This window comes from Telmatherina bonti (assembly GCF_933228915.1).
Source record: "Telmatherina bonti genome assembly, chromosome: 2".
Taxonomy (NCBI): Eukaryota; Metazoa; Chordata; class Actinopteri; order Atheriniformes; family Telmatherinidae; genus Telmatherina; species Telmatherina bonti.
Genome location: NC_136620.1, coordinates 26163023 through 26183013, shown reverse-complemented (window position 1 = coordinate 26183013; position 19991 = coordinate 26163023). Strand labels below are relative to the sequence as shown.

Sequence of the window (19991 nt, the reverse complement as noted above, 5' to 3'; positions counted from 1 at the left end):
GGAAGGAGTGTTTATTGAGCACTCTTTTGGCTGGCTATGTTTTTGTTATGTTGCTAGTGTACAATAGAAGGTTTCAGGTTTGGGAAATTAATTTTAAGACTGATTTAGTCAAACTCAATTTTCATTTTCCAAACCGCTTAATCTGGAAGCTGGAGCCTATCACAGCTGTCTTTTGGGTGAAAGGCAGGGTACACCCTGGACAGCTCACCAGTCCATCGCAGGGCCACACAACCACTCACACTCACTCCTAGGGGCAATTTAGAGTAACTAATTAGCCTAACATGTATGGCTTTGGACAGTGGGAGGAAGCCGGAGTTCCTGGAGAGAACCCACGCATACACAGGGAGAACATGCAAACTCCACACAGAAAGGCCACTGACGAAACCTTGCCCTAGCCAAGGATCAAACCAGCAACCTTCTTGCTGTGAGACCACAGTGCTAGCCACAATGCCACCATGCAGCCCTCAAACTCAACTTTCCAATCACAATTACAGTTGTGGGTTTATAGGGCTAATCCCTACAAATCGTGTTACCAACCAATTCCCCATATGACTTTTGTAGCCTTCTTAATCAGACAGGTGCACAATCTGAGATCTTGGACAGTAGGAGAGTCATTAGGGATCAGAAGTGATAAAGCCCCCAATGCTGAGCTCAGAAACTAGAGGATGACTATCTGACCTTCACTTGAAGCTGGACCATTTGCGCACCATGGACAGCAACAGTTCACTGTGGAGCTCCTGCTCTCCTCCTGCATACAACCACTCTGAGGTGATGGTGACCGCAGCACCCACCATCTTCCCTCGGGTGGGCTATAGTATACTTTCTTTCCTTATGTTCATCAACACGGTGCTGTCCGTTTTTAACAACACGCTTGTTATAATTGTGATGCTAAGGAATCTATCCCTCCTTCAGCCTATGAACATTTTCATCCTTAGCCTGGCTGTGTCGGACCTCATGATCGCTCTGTGTGGCTCGCTGGTCGCCACCATCACAAACTACCAGGGATCATATTTCATTGGCCATGGAGCCTGTGTGTTTCAAGGATTTTCAGTGAATTATTTTGGTAAGTGTAGCTGCAAAGTGGCACTTCTTTTGTTGTTGTAGTTCTGCAAAAGTGAGACATGGTAAATAAAAGTGAGCTCGTCCTTCAGCTCATCACTTCTACTTTTATCTCCTGGTTACAGTCCTTGAAGAATAGCAAATATGTTTTGTTGCTTTCTTGTAATGTTTGTTCGACAGTTTGTTGTTATTTCCTCTACATGGATGTATGTTTCTCAAAGCTGTAGCATCAAATTTCATTTGATTTGTAGCTGTAAGCTTAAATACATTGTTCTCTTTTTTAGGTTTGGTGTCTCTCTGCACTCTAACTCTCCTTGCTTATGAGCGGTACAACATGGTGTGTAACCCGAAAGATGGTTTTAGGCTGAGCATGCGGAGAAGCATTATTGGATTGCTGTTTGTCTGGATCTTCTGCTTGTTTTGGGCTGTTACTCCATTATTTGGCTGGAGCTCTTATGGACCAGAGGGGGTCCAGACGTCCTGCTCTCTGGCATGGGAGGAGCGATCATGGAGCAACTATAGCTACCTGATCCTCTACACACTCCTCTGCTTCATTCTCCCAGTTGTAATCATCATCTTCTGCTACTTCAAAGTGCTGAAATCCCTAAATAAGGTGAGCTTGTGGTGCTTGTTGTACATATTTACAGCACAGCTTGCATTTCCTCCTTTGTCTCTATTTGATTCCAGTATATCACATCCGTACCACAAGAATGCATTAGCTCCTAATGTGGCTCAAATTTTCTTTCCTCCAGCTGAACAGGAGCATCGAGCTGCAGGGCGGGCATTCCAGGCAGAATGAGAACGATCATGCTGTCATTATGGTCCTGGCAATGATTGTAGCATTTTTTGTTTGCTGGCTGCCCTACACTGTGTTGTCAGTGGTTGTAGTGGTGGATCCAGAGCTGTACATCCCTCCGCTGGTGGCCACATTGCCCATGTACTTTGCCAAGACCAGTCCTGTCTATAACCCTATAATCTACTTCCTGTCCAACAAACAGGTAGGCAACCAGAATGTTTACCGTGGAATGTGGCGGCAGAAAAAGGAGAAATGCCTTTTTCAGTAACCTACAGATTTCCCTTATTGTGTGTTTTCACATCCACCAGTTTCGTGACTGCACCCTGGAGGTTTGGGCGCTACATCCCCCTTGGACCAACCAGCATCAGCATCCCCATGTGCTCCTTGAACAGGGGTAGCTGTCTCTCTTCCATAAGCAGAAGCGGCAACACAAACAGCAAGGTGCTGCCTGTGTGAGATTTTCCAGGCAAAGCAAACAAGGTGACATGGTTGTTGTTTATTGGAGACTCATAAAGGACACAAATTTGAGCAGCAGGCCTGTGTCTTACACAGAGGTCTTCACTGTTTCCTATCACAAACAGTGTTGGCTCAGAGACTGCTTGTCGGTATTCATAAAGATGGAGGAAATTATGGCAAAGTTTTAGGAAATGTGTAAATATTTATGTAAAACAGTCACATAAAAAAAATCTGTTTTGTTCAGTTTTTTGTTTTCTACCTTTTTTAAAACTAGCTTGTTTTGGTATTTATTCGAAAAAAAATATGTTGTTGAGTTGTTTTTGTCATCCACTAATTTTGTCCTGTAACAATAAGACAATTAAATTAATTAAAATTAATTAAATTATTTTATATATGTGCTTTGTTTTGAGTCTGTCAACTGTTAATTTGTATTTTTCATTTTGATTTTTTATATACACACACACACACACACACACACACATATATATATATATATATATATATATATATATATATATATATATATATATATATATATATATATATATATATATATATATATATATATATATATATATATATATATATATATATATATGTAATGCAACCTCTCACTTTTATTGTTATTCATTACAAAGCTATTTAGAGGGGACAAGAAGTGTTATGATTTTATGAGATACATTGAGCAGCATGTCTTTCTATTTAATATTATTTTTTAGAAATTTAATTAAAGTCAGCGGGAGCTGGCTTAATCAACCAATCAATACTGACAGCAAGCCCAGTCATTGGATTTGTTGTGGATTATGCAATAAGTCCAACCTTTTCTCAGCTTGCACACACTCCAGGTGTCTATGGAACAAAACACTGCTTGTTTATATACCTAGTGTATATACACTAGGTATAATTTTGGGCTCCCCTGTGGATAAGCAATACACTCAGTTCAATTATGTTTTTGTGTGCAGAGAAACTGCAAACACAGCATGATATGCTTAAATCAGTTCCTCACTTTCATAAAAATCACATTAGAAAGAAGCTACAAATATAAGTGCACTTGTTATACAAATCTGCTGTACCACTCACCTTGGACTTGTTTTTACATTGAGGATTCAGTCAAGCAGGAAAAGAGTCATTTTTCTGGGTAAGACCTCTCTGGTGGGTAATTTTTAATGCTACTATTTTGCATTTCTCATCTTCATACGCAGTTAAAGGGGGTGGCAGGCACTTCAAAAACAACAACTCTGGGCTTGATTCAAACACAGAAAATGTCACCTTAGGTGACACACAGCAGAATCCACAGTGACTCATGAAGATTAAAGCATCACTGAGTTAAGATGAGCTGAAAAAACTCATTTGAAAAAAAAAAAATGTTTTTTCGTTCTTGAGTTGCTGGAAATAATTGGGACAAAACGTGATTAAATTCATCTGACAGTCCAGGTTTATTTATAGGTGATTTAATGAGTTTCATGTTTTTTCTTTCTGACCTTTGTCTTTTGCAAATATAAGATCTGTCCTTAATGTGCACATTAAACATAACTGTTCATTTTTCAGGCAGGAGGGAGGGCTGTAAGCGCCAAGGAAAAGCTTGCATCCCCTTTGTAGTCCAATTTGACTAATGCATGATTAGAGTGTTAGTAGATAAGTCTGGACAAATACCTTGCTCTCAGCTCGGGGTCTGCATGGAAACATTTTCATTTCACTTTTTCATAACTATGTTAGCCCTTTTTGATTGATTCGGGATTGTTAGGTCAAAGCTGGTTTATTTGTGTTGGCTTTTTGCTAACGTTGCTTCTCTCCTGTTAGTCACACTTTCTGGAAATGTTTGTAAATGGGAATCTCCTTCTAAATAAAGTTTTAGTCATATTAAGCTGCATAACTCTTGATTTGTGTTGTCCTGATGTTGCAGTGAACGTTGCCTATGCTACAGAATCAGTCCAGAGAGCCAACTGAGATGAAAACAGAGGGGAACAGTGAAGAATGTCAGCTATTTCTTTTGCAGGATTTCCTATTTTATCTCCACATTTTTGAAAGATGTTCCCTCAGTCTAATTTGTAGAATGGTCAGGAGTACAATTTATTGTGTTGATCTAATCCCAGATTTGGCATAGTCCATAAGCTTCCACATTTGAGGCAAAGAGCATTTCACACTTTATCTCCAAACAGGATTACACAATGTCATACCATAATCCTACTGCACCGCTCCCATCATTTCCTGAGCCAATACAAGAATTCCTAACTCATCCATCTGGCATCCCAATGCCAAGTTTTCAACCTTTTCTAAGGTGCAGTATTAAATGAAACAGGCCCCTGTCCATAAGCATCACAGTGCCATGCTGCCATCAGTATTGCCTTTCACTCCTAAAATCTCTGGTTGGTTTTTTATAAAGTCTCGTTTTTCAGGGCATAGGCAATAGTGACATAACTGCTATTCAATTAACAACCTTCTTTTGTTCTCCCAGTTGTCTCTGCTGTGAATACATTGCTGATTTTTTAATGAATGTGAACAGTGAGGACTCCCAGGTGACCCACTAGTGCTGTAGAGTGATAATGAAAAAGGCGGGTACTTAGGCGTCACTTGTCCAAGCTGCAGCTTTACCCATTCTTCATTTACTGATGGTGCACAGCGACAATAGAAGCAGACTTCATGTTTTCTCAGTCTAAGTAGACACAGTGAAGCGAGACAACTGAGAATGCTGACTCTTTGAACTTGGAGATGAGAGGAGAGTCTACACCTGCATGGGACTTTGGGAACATCACCATTTGGGAGGAATACGTCAGCACCACCCTTGTAGTGACAAACAGCTTGGTTCTGTTAATCATTTCTCTTGTGGGGGTTTCATCAAATATTTTTGTCATACTGGCGGTGTATCACCAAAAGTCACTTCAAACTTCTGTTAATGCACTGGTGGTGAATCTTGCTGTCATAGACTCTCTGCGTTGTATAATTGACTGTCCCATTCTACTAACCGTTATCATGATTGTACATCAACGGGGACATGCGGACAGTCTGATCTGTGAGGCACAAGTTGCTTCATTCTCTTTCAGCTGCTGTGTTCAGTTGTTGACTCTAGCGTGCATAAGTGGAGAGAGGTACCAGGCAATATCACAACCATTTAAAGTCAGTCAACGAAAAAGACGGATTATGGTAACCATCCCTCTCACGTGGACCTTGGCTATTCTGGTGACTGTTCTTTGTCTTATTTTTTTGAAAGACTCCCCTGTTTATGTGAGATGCCAGGGAATGCAGGCAGGAATGACATCGTATGACACCAACGGATTTTACATGCTGCTCCCATTGTGGGTTGTGTGTTTTGGCGTTATCATTGGATTTTATGCTGGCATATTTGCTCTTCTGAGATCACACAATCGCAAAATTTTTGATGAAGGTACCTCTCTTCCGAATAAAGGCTCAACAAAAGATAAGGAGAAGAGAGAAGACCTCACCGTTGTGGAAAATGGGCATGGGAAATCTGACCAAGAGCAGATCCTAAGCATAAGCATTGCTCAATCACAGGCTGAACCGAATCCATTCAAGGAAAATGCTATGCTGACCTCAGAAGAGGCTCCACAAAGGGTCTCCATCAGATCCGAGAACAAAGAAGAGTTTAAAAATACAAAGATGAGTCACTTGGAAACAGACCCAGCTCATGCTTTTGCAGTGCATGCTGCAGTGCAGTCTTTGGAGGAAACTTTAACAACAGAGCAATGCAGCCCCTCTTCCATGAAAATTGAGGTGAAAGCACTGAAGCGAGGTCCTGTTGCTAATGATGAGACCTCAAACACCGTGATGCAGAAAGTGATGAGTAATTCTAACACTGACAGGGACCCAAGAGAAGGACTGAAAACTGAGAAAACAGGCAAAACGGCCAGCCCCTTCGTTGTGTCGTCTATCCAGTTAGAGGGTCCTCAATCTACTTCTGTATTACTGACTGATCTTAAACCAGCTCAGAACAGCAAAGGAGATGAGTCACAGTCTGTTGCTGCACAAGATCAAGGGTCTTCAGCACCCCCAGCCACGGGCCAAAATGTGGAGTTAGACGGAGCTGTTTGCATGATGCCTTCCAAAGCAAGTAAAGAAAGAGCAAGAAAAAAGAAAGAAAGTAAAATGGCCAAGCGTGCTGGCTACATTATCGTAACCTTCCTTTTATTCTGGATGCCACTGATCACAACTATTCTCGTGAATTTTCTTCTTTACAAAAATAATAATATACAGGTGAGTTTTGTTTTTATGCCAATACATAACATTATCAAGATTTCAGAATGCCAGGTTGTAGATCAAGAGGCTCCGTGTGTTATCCAGATCCATGGTTGAAAACTAGATCTAGTTATCCAAGACTTATCTTAAGTTATCTACTTCTGTAAATTCTTTCTTATTTATTTCAGAAATCTATTATTCAGGACCTGGAAATCCTGACGGTATCTGTTGCCTGCATCACATCGTTGAGTGACCCGATTATATACGCTGCAGTGAACCCTCAGTTTCGTTCAGAGTTTTACAAGCTAAGAAGTTGGATCAAATCGAGATTCAGCAAGAACTGACGTCTCCATGGCTACTTTTGGATAAATCTACACTCAATGAACACATTTGCATTAAGTGTGTAACTGAATAATGTGATGAAAACCATATCCAAATATAAACTGATCTAAACCTCATAATAAAGTGTAATTTTGTCATTTGTTTGCAAGAAGCTTATTATTTTAAACGCTGCTGTGTCATCTTAGATTTTACACAGACTGACTTCTCAGCAGTTGCTAAACACTGCTGAGGAAAGGCAATGCATGCTGTGAAGAGCTGCCTGGACCAACACAATCAGCCCAGCAGGAGGGACGCTATGAAGCTCTCTGTCAAACAGTCACCGAGGCCAGCTTGTCCATCTCCAGAGATCCTGCTGCTGTGGCCCACCGCTGGGCCAGTCAGGTCCTTACATGTTCTGCAGCAGCACATCCTTACTATCCAATCCCGCTATAAGTGATGCTCTTTGACTAATGAGGAAAAACATTATGAAACCTCTTACTTTCAGTATAGGAAAAAAAAAAAAAAGACATGGGTCGTTTCATGGTTGCTTCAGTAGAGCTACGCTGTTTATTCTATCCACTGCACCAAATGCACAATGTGTGATCATTTTACCCTTTTCCTTACCCTTATATATGCAGTCCTTGACAAAAATTTATACTTTATTAAAATCAGTGTTGCAGAATTTACATCAGAACACATCAGCCTTGTTGTATTTACCTTCAGTAATCTGTTTTTTTTTTTTTTTTTTTTTTTTTTTTTAATTGACAAACCTCCAACAAGAAGCAGAGACATACTTTAATAAAACAGAATTTGGCAATGACAGCATGCAAATCCTTAATTCAACCAGTTAACAGACAGAAATATTTTGCCAACAAACTGTTCAACTAAATCTAGAAAGAAGAGAAGCCAACTTCAAATGCATTTGATAAAGTCCTAACTGAGATATTTACAGTATGAAAAATATACAAAATGAGCTTTTAACACAACGAGGTCTGCTGAGTCTTGCTTTTTAGGAAGAAGCCATGTAATTTATGTTGAACACTCTTTCGGGAAGTTTCCCTGGCCAATACTACAGTATGTGTCCACATTAGGGTTAGTTTTAATTAAATGTTGCTGAGAACATTCACTTACACTTCTACCTTGTGCCCTAACTAATATACCCTGTTTAGTTCTCAATAACAGTTGTTAATTAGCAACAGTGCCTTTCATAGACCCAGAATGCCAGATATGTAAGCTAACACAGGTTTTGTCATTTGACTTTCACTTGCACATTTCACAAACATGTCAGATGCGAAGTATATTTCACTCATCAAGCGATGATATCGACCAGTTAATGAGTCAGTCAATGAATATTCACAGCAGTTATCCATTGCAGTGGTTCAAAGTTTTCAGAATTTACAATAGTGAGGGAAGCTGAGAAAGTATTTAAATGGAGGGGTTTCAAAGCAATCCAAGGAACAGGGTGGTGAGTGAGATGAATGTCAAACAGATTGATTTAATATTCACAAAGATGGCCTTCGGGTCATGAATATGTGTGCTTTATCACCAGAGGTCATTGAGAATGACCTCAAACAATCTTTCTTTCCTCCTTCGAATCAGAGACAACAAATACAACTACATTACATTTTCAAAAATAAAGTTTTTTTTTTCTCAACATATTTAGGCAACAACAACAACCTTGCATTCCCAACACCTCCTTGCGCTGCTGTGCTTAATGACGCAAAATCTGCTGGTTTGTTTCAACGTCCAGGGCAGCTGTCCACATCACTTTAGTACCATGCAGAGTTTGACATCAGATGAGATCACTACTTCAAAAAAACCCCCAGCCTCTGGTTATTTTATAATCCCTCAAGATTATGGCAGGTTGATGCTCGGTGGTCCCTCTCCTCAACATCTGGTGCTTCTTGAGACCAGTTAGCTGATCAGATCAGGTAGGCATGACATCTACAAGGCAGATACTCGGACAATGTTGCTCTGAGAGTATGTTGTGGTGGTGGAGCCGTGCTCGTCTGATGAGGTCACCACCGGGGCAGATAGACTGACCATGGAGGGGGTGATGTAAGGTTCATCACATTTCAAGGGCACAGTCTCATCGAGTTTGGCATTCAGGCTGGAGCGACTGTGAAAGACAATCAGAATGAGAGTGAAGGAGAGGTCTAATCTTATAAATGTATTACACAAAGCTCATATAACACTCAGAAGCCAACTTTTCTGAAAGTTCAAAAGGCTCTTTCAAGTAATATTCAAAGAAACATTTGTTCTTTGAGTAGCTTTTATCAGTCTATAGAAAGTTCACTATATGATAAGAGATACAAAAGCAGAGGCTAAGACAGAATAAACTGCAGCTCTAATCAGAGCCATTTTATTCATGGCTTGTGCTGTAAAACACCTTTATTTTAAGTACGTTTCACACTTAATATGTGTGAAATCTGATTTATCATACATCTTGCTGGGCCTTGTTTCTGTGAAATATAGTGAGATATAACATTTATATACTTTTTCTTTTTTTTTTTTTTTGCTGTCACCTCTGCTTTTACAACCCTTTTCTTCAGGAAAAGAGAATAACAGGTGTTTGATGATTTTTGGATAGAAATGTGTTGTGTAGCTGTACATGCATTTATTGTCATGTTTTTTGCATGGTACGATTGTATTTGTAGTTGCAGCAATGAATTTTGGTCCAAAAATATATATTGCAAAGGTACGTTCCTGAGTCCATAAAATCATCTCACCTGCAGAATCATGTCTGCTTTAATTCAGTGTTAATTATAGGTTTTCAGCACTCTTGACCCCGTTGACTTATGCATTTCTTTCTTTGTTTTTTTATGCAAGTGAAAAGAGCTGGTAAGTGTCTAATCAGAATTCAATCCAATGTTAAATTAGAATGTAATGATGGCAGGTATTTATGTTCTCCAGAAACAATCAGCATTGATAGGAAGACAACGCCCACTTGAACCAATTAATTTTCCTCACTTAAGGCTTCAAGAGTGGGCATGACTCACTTTTTAATAGTTAGACACATTTACTGATTACATCTCACAAGGAGACAAAAAAGTAGAAGCAACAACTCAGGGGCAAAAAGAAATTAGTCTGATCGATTTCACCACTCTGCAAGTCAGCTAGTAGCTCGTTTTCAGTCCTGCTGTGTGGGGCTTGAGGCCACATTCCAGTCAAAAATAATAAACCTTAAGTCTAATTATCTCAGACAGTTGTAATTACAAGAGGCTGTTTTGCAACACAACCTGCAGGATACAATGTAATACAATCAGCTGATGCCATTGGACCATACAAGCTTGACTCTGGACAGGTTGTGGTACAGTATGCATGCACATGGGGTAGGTAGGACGGGCAATCGGAAAAAGATTTATTCACCTCAATTAACAGGTATGCCTGCATTGAAAAAAAAAATTCAATGAATTGTTTTTGGTTAAAAAAAAAAAAAAAAAAAGCATAATCTATCTGACTCTAATGATATTATGTGGTTGGTCCCAAAATATAAAGCAATGGCAACATCAAATTCAAATCAGCAATTATGAAAAGCAGTCAAATTTCTCAGGTTCTGCATTGTAAATGTTTTGCATTCATTAAATAAGACTTAAAAAGTAATTTTTTCTGTTATTTGAAGTCTGTTCTTATTTACATTCTGGGTATCTTTCCCTTTTCTGTAACGTGTGGTTTATCGAAATGTTATTTTTCAATTTCAACTTTTCAGTAATAGAACACAGATAGGGTCAAATACGCACAAATCAAACCAAAACTATCTGCGGATCTGTCACAATAAATCAATCATTTCATTTTCCAGTGTGAAATCAATGAGGTTTATCTTATCCAAGAGGCCTACAGCATTTGCTGCCTGTATGTGTTTATTTGAAGTGTGTCAAGAAAAACAGAGATAAAGCAAAAACTCAGACGGGCTACCTGTTGGCCACCGGCCTCTCTCTTATCTGGATGGTGCTGAGCTCCTGGTTGTTTGTGCTGGGCAGGCTAAAACTGCTCTTCTTCCTGTGGCGTCGAGAGCAACAAGAGCTGAGGCCATGTGGAGACGAGGACAAAGAGGAAGTGCGTGAGCCTGACTTGTTCACCACAGAGATCTCCATGCAGTTGGCCTGAAATGTCTGCTCGTCCACAAACTCATGATTCTGTAGAGGACAAGAGCAGAAATTTAGACTGAGCATTACTTCTGACTCACTTTTTTACATCAGTGATTGGCTAAATAATGAGTAAAGATGTTTCACAGCGAACCCTAAGCAGACTGAACAGAACCCCTAGGAAAATTGTTTGATAATTGGAAAATGAATCATCAAGGGAATAGAAGTATATTGGCCCAGATGTCCATATTAAGTGCCATCTGTGAAAACACAACTGTTATCCCTGTGACAAATGAGCATGACTTGAAGGTCAGGCTTTAAGTGTGTTTCAGGCCCCACCAGCAGGTGGCAGAGTGTCACCGTGCAGAATCTGATAGCACAGTTTGAATTATGCCTCTGTTGAATTATGCCCCCCCCCCCCCCCCCCCCCTTTTGTCACTCCTCTTCCCTCTGTCCGCTATCTATCACGCACACATAATGAGAGGCCTAATGTAAACATTTTCACCCCAATCTGAATGGTATGTAACCTTTATGGAGCTTTTTCCAGACAAGAAGCAAGCTTTTTACCGGTAGTAGGATCATGTGTGCGGAGCCACACTGATTTACCGTCTCTCCATGTCTCTGCACAGGGTTTAGAGCTGGGAGTGTAAAAATCATGTCACAGCCTAGCATTAAAAAGGCTCTTACATCTCTAAATTATAGATAGAGTAAAATGAAGTGGGCTGGTTTGTTTGGAAAAAATAATGTCGCTGGCAGGCAGAGTCATGTTATCTTTAGCATGTTGCTGGCAAGGGAACTCAACATTTCCCAACCCCATTTACAGCTATTTTTAACTCAGGCTGCATATAAAATAGATTCCACAGTTTGAGCATGGTTAAAAAAAAAAACCAACTCAATTTGTTTCTATTTGCAATTTACAGTAACAGGTTGGCACTGCTGATGATGCAGTGGAGACTGCAAGAATGATGCGATTGTATATAAAAAGGAGGGGGGTTTTTTTGTTTGTTTTTTTGATTGTTTTATTTGAATATTGTTTTTTCTCAGGGGACTATTTTAAACAAAGATAGTAAAAATGAAAGGTTCTAAAGTGTGGCTTTGTCTAGCTTGTAAGTTCTGGGATGCAAAGCAAAAAAAATAAATGGATTTACCGTGGTTTTCTCCAAGCAGTGCAGTAGATGATGATGTTGGCTCTCGAAAGGAGGGCTGGCGGCCTTCCCCACCAGGGCTTGTCCTGCCTCCTTGGAGGCCTTGGAAAACACAAAGTTAAAACAGACAAAGAAAAGAAGAAAAGCTCCAGTGTAGATGAGCAGCCTCAGACTCTGAACAGAAACAATCTCAGGCAACTAGGAGCTCGGTGATGTGGCGGAGAGAAGGCAAAGCACTAAGTTTGAATGCTGATCTGTAGCTCGGCAGCCAATCTACTGAATCCAGTGAGATGGGGATGTTTTAGAGACTACAACATGTTTGACTGCTAGAATCGGTTTAGCCACTTGTTCACTGTTTTGGTGTGAAGGACCAGGAAAGTCTAATTCAAGCTAAGCTCATTTCAGTGCAACAGCAGTGGCACACCTGGACACAGATCGAACAAATTGTACCAAACACAGTACAGATTCAAGACCAGAACGACACAGCACACTTAACACACATACACACTTGATGGAGGCTCTGCACGGCTCTGGGATGAAAGGTATGTTGTATTAGTCTGCACGACAACCTGGATGCTCGAGAAATTACACACAAAAACACACAGCAGATCAAACACAGAGTTTAGAGGAGATGCAGGCTGAGCAGACAGCTCCTCTCCAGCAGTAAGCCTTTGGATCCCTCCTTCCCCTCCAAACCCTGTTGGACAGACATGCATAGCTCGGTCATGAGTCAGTGTGACTGTAATGGCTTTGCTCCACCAGAAGGCAAGTGTGCCTGCCTGGCCCTCCTGCTGTATGAACAGAGAGAGAGTGTTGACGAAGCATGTCAATGCTGCAGTTGAGAGGTGTGATGTAGGAGAAAGGACGATCACACTGAAGCACTGGAATGACAGCAGCCCCCCACGTTACTGCATGAGAAGAGCCCACCCTCCACCTCCCGTGTGTGTTGCGGCATGGCCCCCAGAGCAGAGCTGCATGCAAGCGTCAGCGAGGCCCAGGTCAGTCAGCCCCCAAGCCGCTGCTTGGCCCCGTTACCTCCTCCAGTGAGTCGATCAGGAGCCCGTTTTGTTTGTAGCGCATATAGGCATTAGTGCCTCGAATCTTCGCAGCACGGATTCTAGCAAGACGAGTTTTCTGTTTGAACAAACAGACCTCTGTTTTAGCCTCTGACGATTTGTGTCTCACACTAATTGCCTCTGTCTCTCTGGCAGCCACAGTATTTAGTAGGGAGAAATTACGCTTAAATCTACGATAAAGAAAATCTGCCCTAGCAATCACTTAGAAAGAATAATCATAAAAACAGAAGCACATTTTTGCTATTGAAAATCTGCTGACACAAAACTTTGAAGATCATTTGCTCAGTTTTTGTCAATCCCTTTCTTTCTCCCTCGGAAATATACTCAAATAAGTTTAAACCACACAATATGTACATACACACACACACATACACACCTACAAACACAAGCATAATAAAAGATTAATATTCTGGAAGATAGTGTTTACCCTGCCACTCTGTTACGTGTGGATAAGGCAGCGACAGAGAAAAAAAAAGGGCAAAGAGAAGTGAAATAAAGAGGAAAAAAATAAAGGTGGGGAATAAGTACCCTCTGAGCTCGTCGTTTCTCCGCCCGCTGGCTTTGGTGGTAGATACGGCTGAAGTTTGACACTATGACAGGGACAGGCAAGGCAATAACCAGCACCCCACTCAGAGAGCATATGGACCCAAACACCTTCCCCACAATCGTTTTTGGCACCATGTCTCCGTACCTGAAACACAGAAACAAACAGACAACGGTGAGTTACAGTGAGCGGGAAAAAAACAAAAACAACACTCCTTTTAAAGAATCTGAACTCTAGGTTTGTTTTAGCAAGTTAAACTGTTCTAGGTTTAATGTTATTTTTAATCATCTTGAAATAGTTACACTGACCTTGGATTATTTCTCAACTTCAAATAAGAAGTTGTACATTTGAAGTAGGTGAGGAATAAATAGGACTTCTCTGAAGACTCAGCTTATTGGCCTACTTTCTACATGCCATTGAGATGTTCCTCTTTTAAAAGCATGTTTCATATATAATTACACACCTGCTGGCAGCAGCCAATGCTTTCACGTCGTGACCAAATGCGCCACACATCCTGCATGACCTCTGTTAGCTAAACAGCTTGTGAAAGATACAGGGAGCTGTTTCACATTGAGAGAACGGGAAGAAGGGAGGAGGCACAGTGTGATGCTTAACCCCAGAGAGATTGCTTAAGATTGTAGACCTCAGCAACAGCCAGCAGTGAGATTTTTTTTCTTTTTGTCACATATAAATAGGCATTGAATGTGGAAGGTAGTAAATCCACAAAGAGAAAAAATAAAATTGAACTGCACAAAAGTACTAATTTGATGGTGTGACTTTAACACAGACAGGCTGCATTTAATCAAAGCAGACATGTCAGATGGGACCAAGTCATCCCTGCACATTAATGTGTCTGTCCTCTGTGAGTAAGTCAGACGTGTCTGCACTCAAGGTAGGATCAAAACTCAACCTGACCTCTATTTTTTTTCAGCATTACCTAGATGTGAATTATCCATTTAAGCAGATGAAACAGTGCCTGATTAAAAAGAAAAAAAAAACTAAAAAAAAAAAAAAAAAAAGACTTCCACAAAATTTAACACACATCAGTCATGTTGATGGTTTCTGTAAAAAAAAAACCCAAAACAAACTAAGCTGTACAAATAGAAGCACCCACATGCCATAAGTAAATTGTTCTTCTATGTTCAAGGAATTTGATTTGTAGTGATCAATTTCTTTTTACAGATCAGCTCCTGATTTTATATCCTTATCTTCCAGTGGCAAGGGAAATATGCAAAGGGTTAACTGATGGAACAACAGCTTCATATTGAGAGCATCACATGTGTGCCATGTGTGTGGAATGCAATGATTTTCTTTTCAGCTTCCATGTTCACAGATTAGAGAATCCACATAAATTTAATGCGATGTACGTGCACAGCAACTAATTATTTCTTGAGTCTCTGGGGTTTCAGAGTAGTAACTATTGTTCCTTGTGAGGTTTGCACAGTGGAAGTGGTCTTTTAGCAAAGTATTAGCTAAAAACATTAGATAGTAATCATTTTGAGCTTATATCAACAAAGATTTATCTTACACCAAAGTTACACTGTCTCAGCAACAAGTCAAAGACACTTAAAAAAATACGCCTTCCTGATTATGATGAGGTTTGGTCATTTTCAGGTAATTTTACCAACTGACTGTGACAGTTCTGAAGTTACAGAACTCTTAATGTCTTCATTTCTCCAGTCATATCAGCCATGGATTACACAAAAGTCTGTATTTATGGCCATTACCAAAGGCATGCTGCGTTAAAAATGATTGTGCAGGCAGTTGCTGGGCAGCAGAAGCAGAAAGGTTGTTGGTGTGAATACAAACATGCAGCTGAGACGCAGCAGTTCAGTGCAGCGTGTGCTGTGCTGAACCGCAGATTTTTAATTTGCACATTATTTTCTCTGTCAGTGATTCAGAATCTTCGAGAAAAGGAATCTGTTGGCTTAAAAAATTCTCCAAATAAACACAATCACACCAAAGTGATAGTGTAACTCTGTCAGGGCAGTCTGTCGATGTCTTCACATCGAATTCACAAGAACTCTCTGTTAAAGTGTTCTGGCTTTTTTTCTTTTTTTTCATTTTATTCTCAGGGAGCATCAGCCCAACACTCTTGTTTATTCTGGTTTATTATTTTATGTTTCATACTCTGCTTCAAACACCAGCCACTACTGCGTTCAGCATCATTACACAAGCAGAAAACCCAGATTCCTCCAGGGCAAATTACTAAGTCCGACACAGACCAAGAGATTCTTCATAGAAATCATTTCAACATGTTGCATATTCACAAGTAGCCCTCTGCTGACATCCTAGGCCAGAGGCAACACTGATATCTAAGTGAAGTGCACATGAATGATTCAGTGTATATGTTTCCTTGTCTTCTAAACATCTTTCCATGCGGAGGACCAGCAGTTTGCAGGATTGCAGGTGGGTGAGATGAATGATCGAGATCCTAATGTGCAAATGACCTGAGGAGACCATTACCTCCTGGGAGTAAGATGAATGCAGGTAGGAAGGGACATCAGCATTGCTCAGTGTCTGTGACAGCAGTGCGTCTCTCAAGTGAGGCAGGGTAATGTGAATGTATCGCTACACGGGAGGTTGACTATTTCATAAATGAAGTTGTCTAATGCCCACAGCCGTCTGCTTGAGTCATTAGCTTCAGGTTTCCATCACGTTGGGCCCAACAGCCTGGGCTTTAACAGAGATTGGGCGGAAAGATGTAAAACTGGACATTTTAATATCACGCTTGATGGGTCTTCATGTACAACAGTTTGCTTTCGAGTTGACTAATTTTACACAGATGTCATTAGTTTTACAGTTCATTACAGGTCAAGTCCTTTTCCTATATAATCGCAGACGATGCCTGACAGCAGGTGTCAAATTACAGATTTTGGATGTACTGTTAAAAGCCCATTAAAGGATTGCATATAAAATGCAGGACAGCGTTGCCTCACATGAGTCTTGCTGCTTATATATGTTATATTCTAGTGGGAGGAGCAGGAAGATGAAGCCACCTTAGCTGTGGAATACAATGTCTTCCAGTCTTCTCAGTGAGCATCGTCTCTTGAAAGCAAAGCATAGTAGTGAGCAGGTGAGAAAAGAAAGGAGCAAGCGCACTCTGGAGAGGGGCACTAACAGTGATGGATTGTTCATAAGGGGGAAGCTGAGATACACAAAGCTGTGCCTCCCGGATGATGGCAGAGGTAGGAATTAACAGCAGCGACAGATGAAAGTAATGTTCCTGCTTTGTTCTTGTTGTCTCTGACTGCCAGGTAGCCACGCTTGCTACCACAAGCTGAGATGGGTGAGACACAAAGATGGATGACCAGATTTTTATCCTCACTGCAGAGGAGGAAGAGGAATGTCGGAATGACTAAGTATCAATTCCCCAGTTCCACCCACCTGAAACCATACTGTGCTCACATTCACACCGGTCTGAAAACAGCGCTTTCTGTACGATTGTCCTACAGCCAGATGACAGCATTGCAGATGAAGCCCGACACCGTGAGGGAGTCAAACTGGGGATTTGCCCCTGAAGGTGTGAGGGAAATGTCAGAGTAAAAGGAATATTTGAATTCCAGAAGCAGGGGATGAATGTCCCCACCCAACGGGGATAATAGTCCAATCAAACATTCATGAGTCCCAGTATCAACCTGCGTGGCGGGGTTTGTGCGCCTGACCTCCATCAGGGGTGTTCTGAGACAGATTTCTTTTCATGACCTCACCGCCTCACAGCGAGTGCCGCTAACACCTCAAAAACATGGACACGCCTGAACACACAGGAACACACATAGGCAGTCACGAGAACATGCACCTGTTTCTGTGAGAAGGCCTGTAATTTGACATCTAGTTAAACCAATCCCCCCCTTTCTAAAAAAGCAATCTTGTTCTTTGATTGTCTTCCAGAACCCTGTGTCTGAAATCTGACTGCCATCTGGTTAGTGGGAAGTGAAGAAAAAAATAATGAAAGAAGATATGGATGTTTTTACAAACACGACGTTTGTTTATTTCTCCCCTCCAAGACAGAGCAGGGTTTTGTTTTTTTAAAATTTTTTTGTATTTTGAAAAATCAAATTAAATTAAATGAAACCTTTGCAGGTAAAATTAGCTGACAATTTTCTGGTGATTTGATGTGCTGGCTTTGTCCTCTACATATAAATAAAGTGTCGGCTGGTGCATCACACAGACTTGTGCTGCTGATAAAAGAGGTCTAGAGTAAGTTCTGCTACACCACTAACTCACATTCCAGTTGTGATCATTGCGGCAGCTTAGAAATGCTGACAAAAGGATTGTGGCTGATCTTTCAGCTGAGAGGGTTTTGTCAGGAGCATTAAAATCCAATCATCCTCTGGCACCTCTGTCATACATCCAGCTCCCACATCCTTTTTTTTCTATATAGTTTTTTTTTTTTTTTTTTTTTTTTACTGTGTAACCAGCTCACCTCCAGTAGAGGTGACCATAATGTGCATTACTAAAAAAAAAAAAAAAAAAAAGGGGTGGTTAACATTTAGAGGTATAGTGGCTGAGGTGAAAGATTTTATAGAAAACACAACTCTTTCAAAAGGAGGGAGACCATATTTTTTATTTGGGATTGAATTGCAATAAAAAAAAAGGCCACTTATGTAAATTTGAACTAAAAAGTGGAGTGTATAAAATGATAGGAGTGCCACAGGTAAGAATATATTTGTTCACAGAGAAAACAATAAATGTGAGAAATATAATGAGAAATTAAGACATTTCTTATTTAAACACTGTTTGCTTTCAATTATTCCCTTTTTTTTTTTTTTTTTACATTTATTTAATTTCTCATTACTTTCCTTCTTCTGACCACTAAATTGCTGATTTGTTTCCCACTGCATGGGGTTATAACTGCAGCAAGTAAAAATTTTTTCTAAAAAAATTTTCTACTAGATGTTTAACATTCATCCCATGATGCATGTTAATTCTTCCTTTCCTTTGCCAAGAATTTGGAAGCATGTAAAATTGGAGACAACATGTGAAGTCTGTGGAATTGGCCTCGTGTGCAGTGGTATCAGCATGCAATGTTGCAGCAACATGAAAGACCTAAACCCTGAATGCACACATAAAGAAGCGTTGCGCACAAGGATTCAAAACTGATCCGTGGACTAACAAGTCGATGGTAGGCATCGCTTAGTGGTTAGCTTCACAGACTTCAACCAACGCCGTAAGGAACTAGCAAAAGTAACAGAAAATGTGAAACCACAAAAGCAAGAGAAACATAAAACAAGCAACATGGAAGGAGTAAAGGCATAGTAGTGAAAGCATAGAAATTGAAAAATGAACAAAACAAAATAAAGTAATAAAACATAAGAAAATAAAGCAATATAGTAAATTATGCAAAAATAAATATTTTCAGATTTTCTCACTCTTGAAATTTCTCTTTATATTTTACATTTAGTCTCTCATTAATTCTTTATATTATTTTCTTTGTTTTTCCTCAGTTATTTCACAAATGTATTCTTTTGTGACACTTCTCTCATCCCAGCAGAGGGAGGATGAACTCATAAGTGAACTCCCACTGGAGCCTAAACTTCAGCAGTTTAAGTTTTTCCCGCTGTAAACAACTTGTGATAAGGGCACTGGGTGGCTTATATGGTGTAACGGGCAGCGTGAAATTCTGATGTCTGCTTTCTTTATTCCGTACATCAAATAGGAATCTAAAAAAGATTTTAGAAAAGACAGCTAATATATCAATTGTATCATTGTTCCTATTGGACCTTTTGAGTGCATGTGTGCTGCATATCTCTACATTTTATGTTGAGAATTGACAGAGCAAACCTGAAGGCATTTTTTTTTAGCCACGGAGTGCATCAAATACTGACACGTTTTCTGAATTTTTTTAATTTGTGACATGATGTTTTTTCCCCTTTTCTTTGTGCATTTTTTTTTTGTTTTACTGCTATATTTTGCCTCTCACTGCAGTAAAAACTTTTTAGTATTAGAGCATGCATCACTGCCAAATTAACAAGTACAAGGTATTCAAATACAAATAAAAAAAACTATATAGAGCTAAATGTATCGTGATAAAGACACCAAAGCCACTAGAGTGTGCGGGACATCCAATTAAATCCATCAAAGTAATGATAGTGAATATCTCTTTTATCAAAACTACATTTTGATCTACCCCACTTTCATATTTCAGTGAGAAGCAGTGGGATGAAACTTGTTTAATTAATACATTAACTTTTTTCATCAATCAGCTGATTAGAATGAAGATGAATTGGGCACAGTGTCCTATCTTATACACCATCTAAGCATGTTGTTTCATTGCAGTAATTACTGAGGTCTGAAATCTTAATCATCTGAATCTCA

General features: G+C 40.0%; 2 protein-coding genes across 2 annotated transcripts in view; one reads left to right on the top strand and one right to left on the bottom strand.

Annotated features, from left to right (window-relative positions):
* Positions 1-548: 548 nt before the first annotated feature.
* parietopsin lies at positions 549-2311 on the top strand (the record flags this gene model as incomplete). Its single annotated transcript, XM_079257126.1, is given in 6 exon segments — positions 549-602; positions 691-1063; positions 1344-1672; positions 1812-2057; positions 2164-2186; positions 2188-2311. Coding segments are annotated over 6 exon segments (1149 nt in total).
* Positions 2312-8767: 6456 nt separating this feature from the next.
* LOC306771625 (A-type voltage-gated potassium channel KCND2-like) overlaps positions 8768-19991 on the bottom strand; it is a gene marked incomplete at both ends in the record, with an annotated part of 38907 nt that continues 27683 nt past the window's right edge. Inside the window, 5 exons of the mRNA XM_079260875.1 lie at positions 8768-8942; positions 10739-10959; positions 12057-12155; positions 13089-13187; positions 13658-13820. Coding sequence (XP_079117001.1) covers positions 8768-8942; positions 10739-10959; positions 12057-12155; positions 13089-13187; positions 13658-13820 — 757 coding nt within the window. The remainder of the gene's footprint in view (positions 8943-10738; positions 10960-12056; positions 12156-13088; positions 13188-13657; positions 13821-19991) is intronic.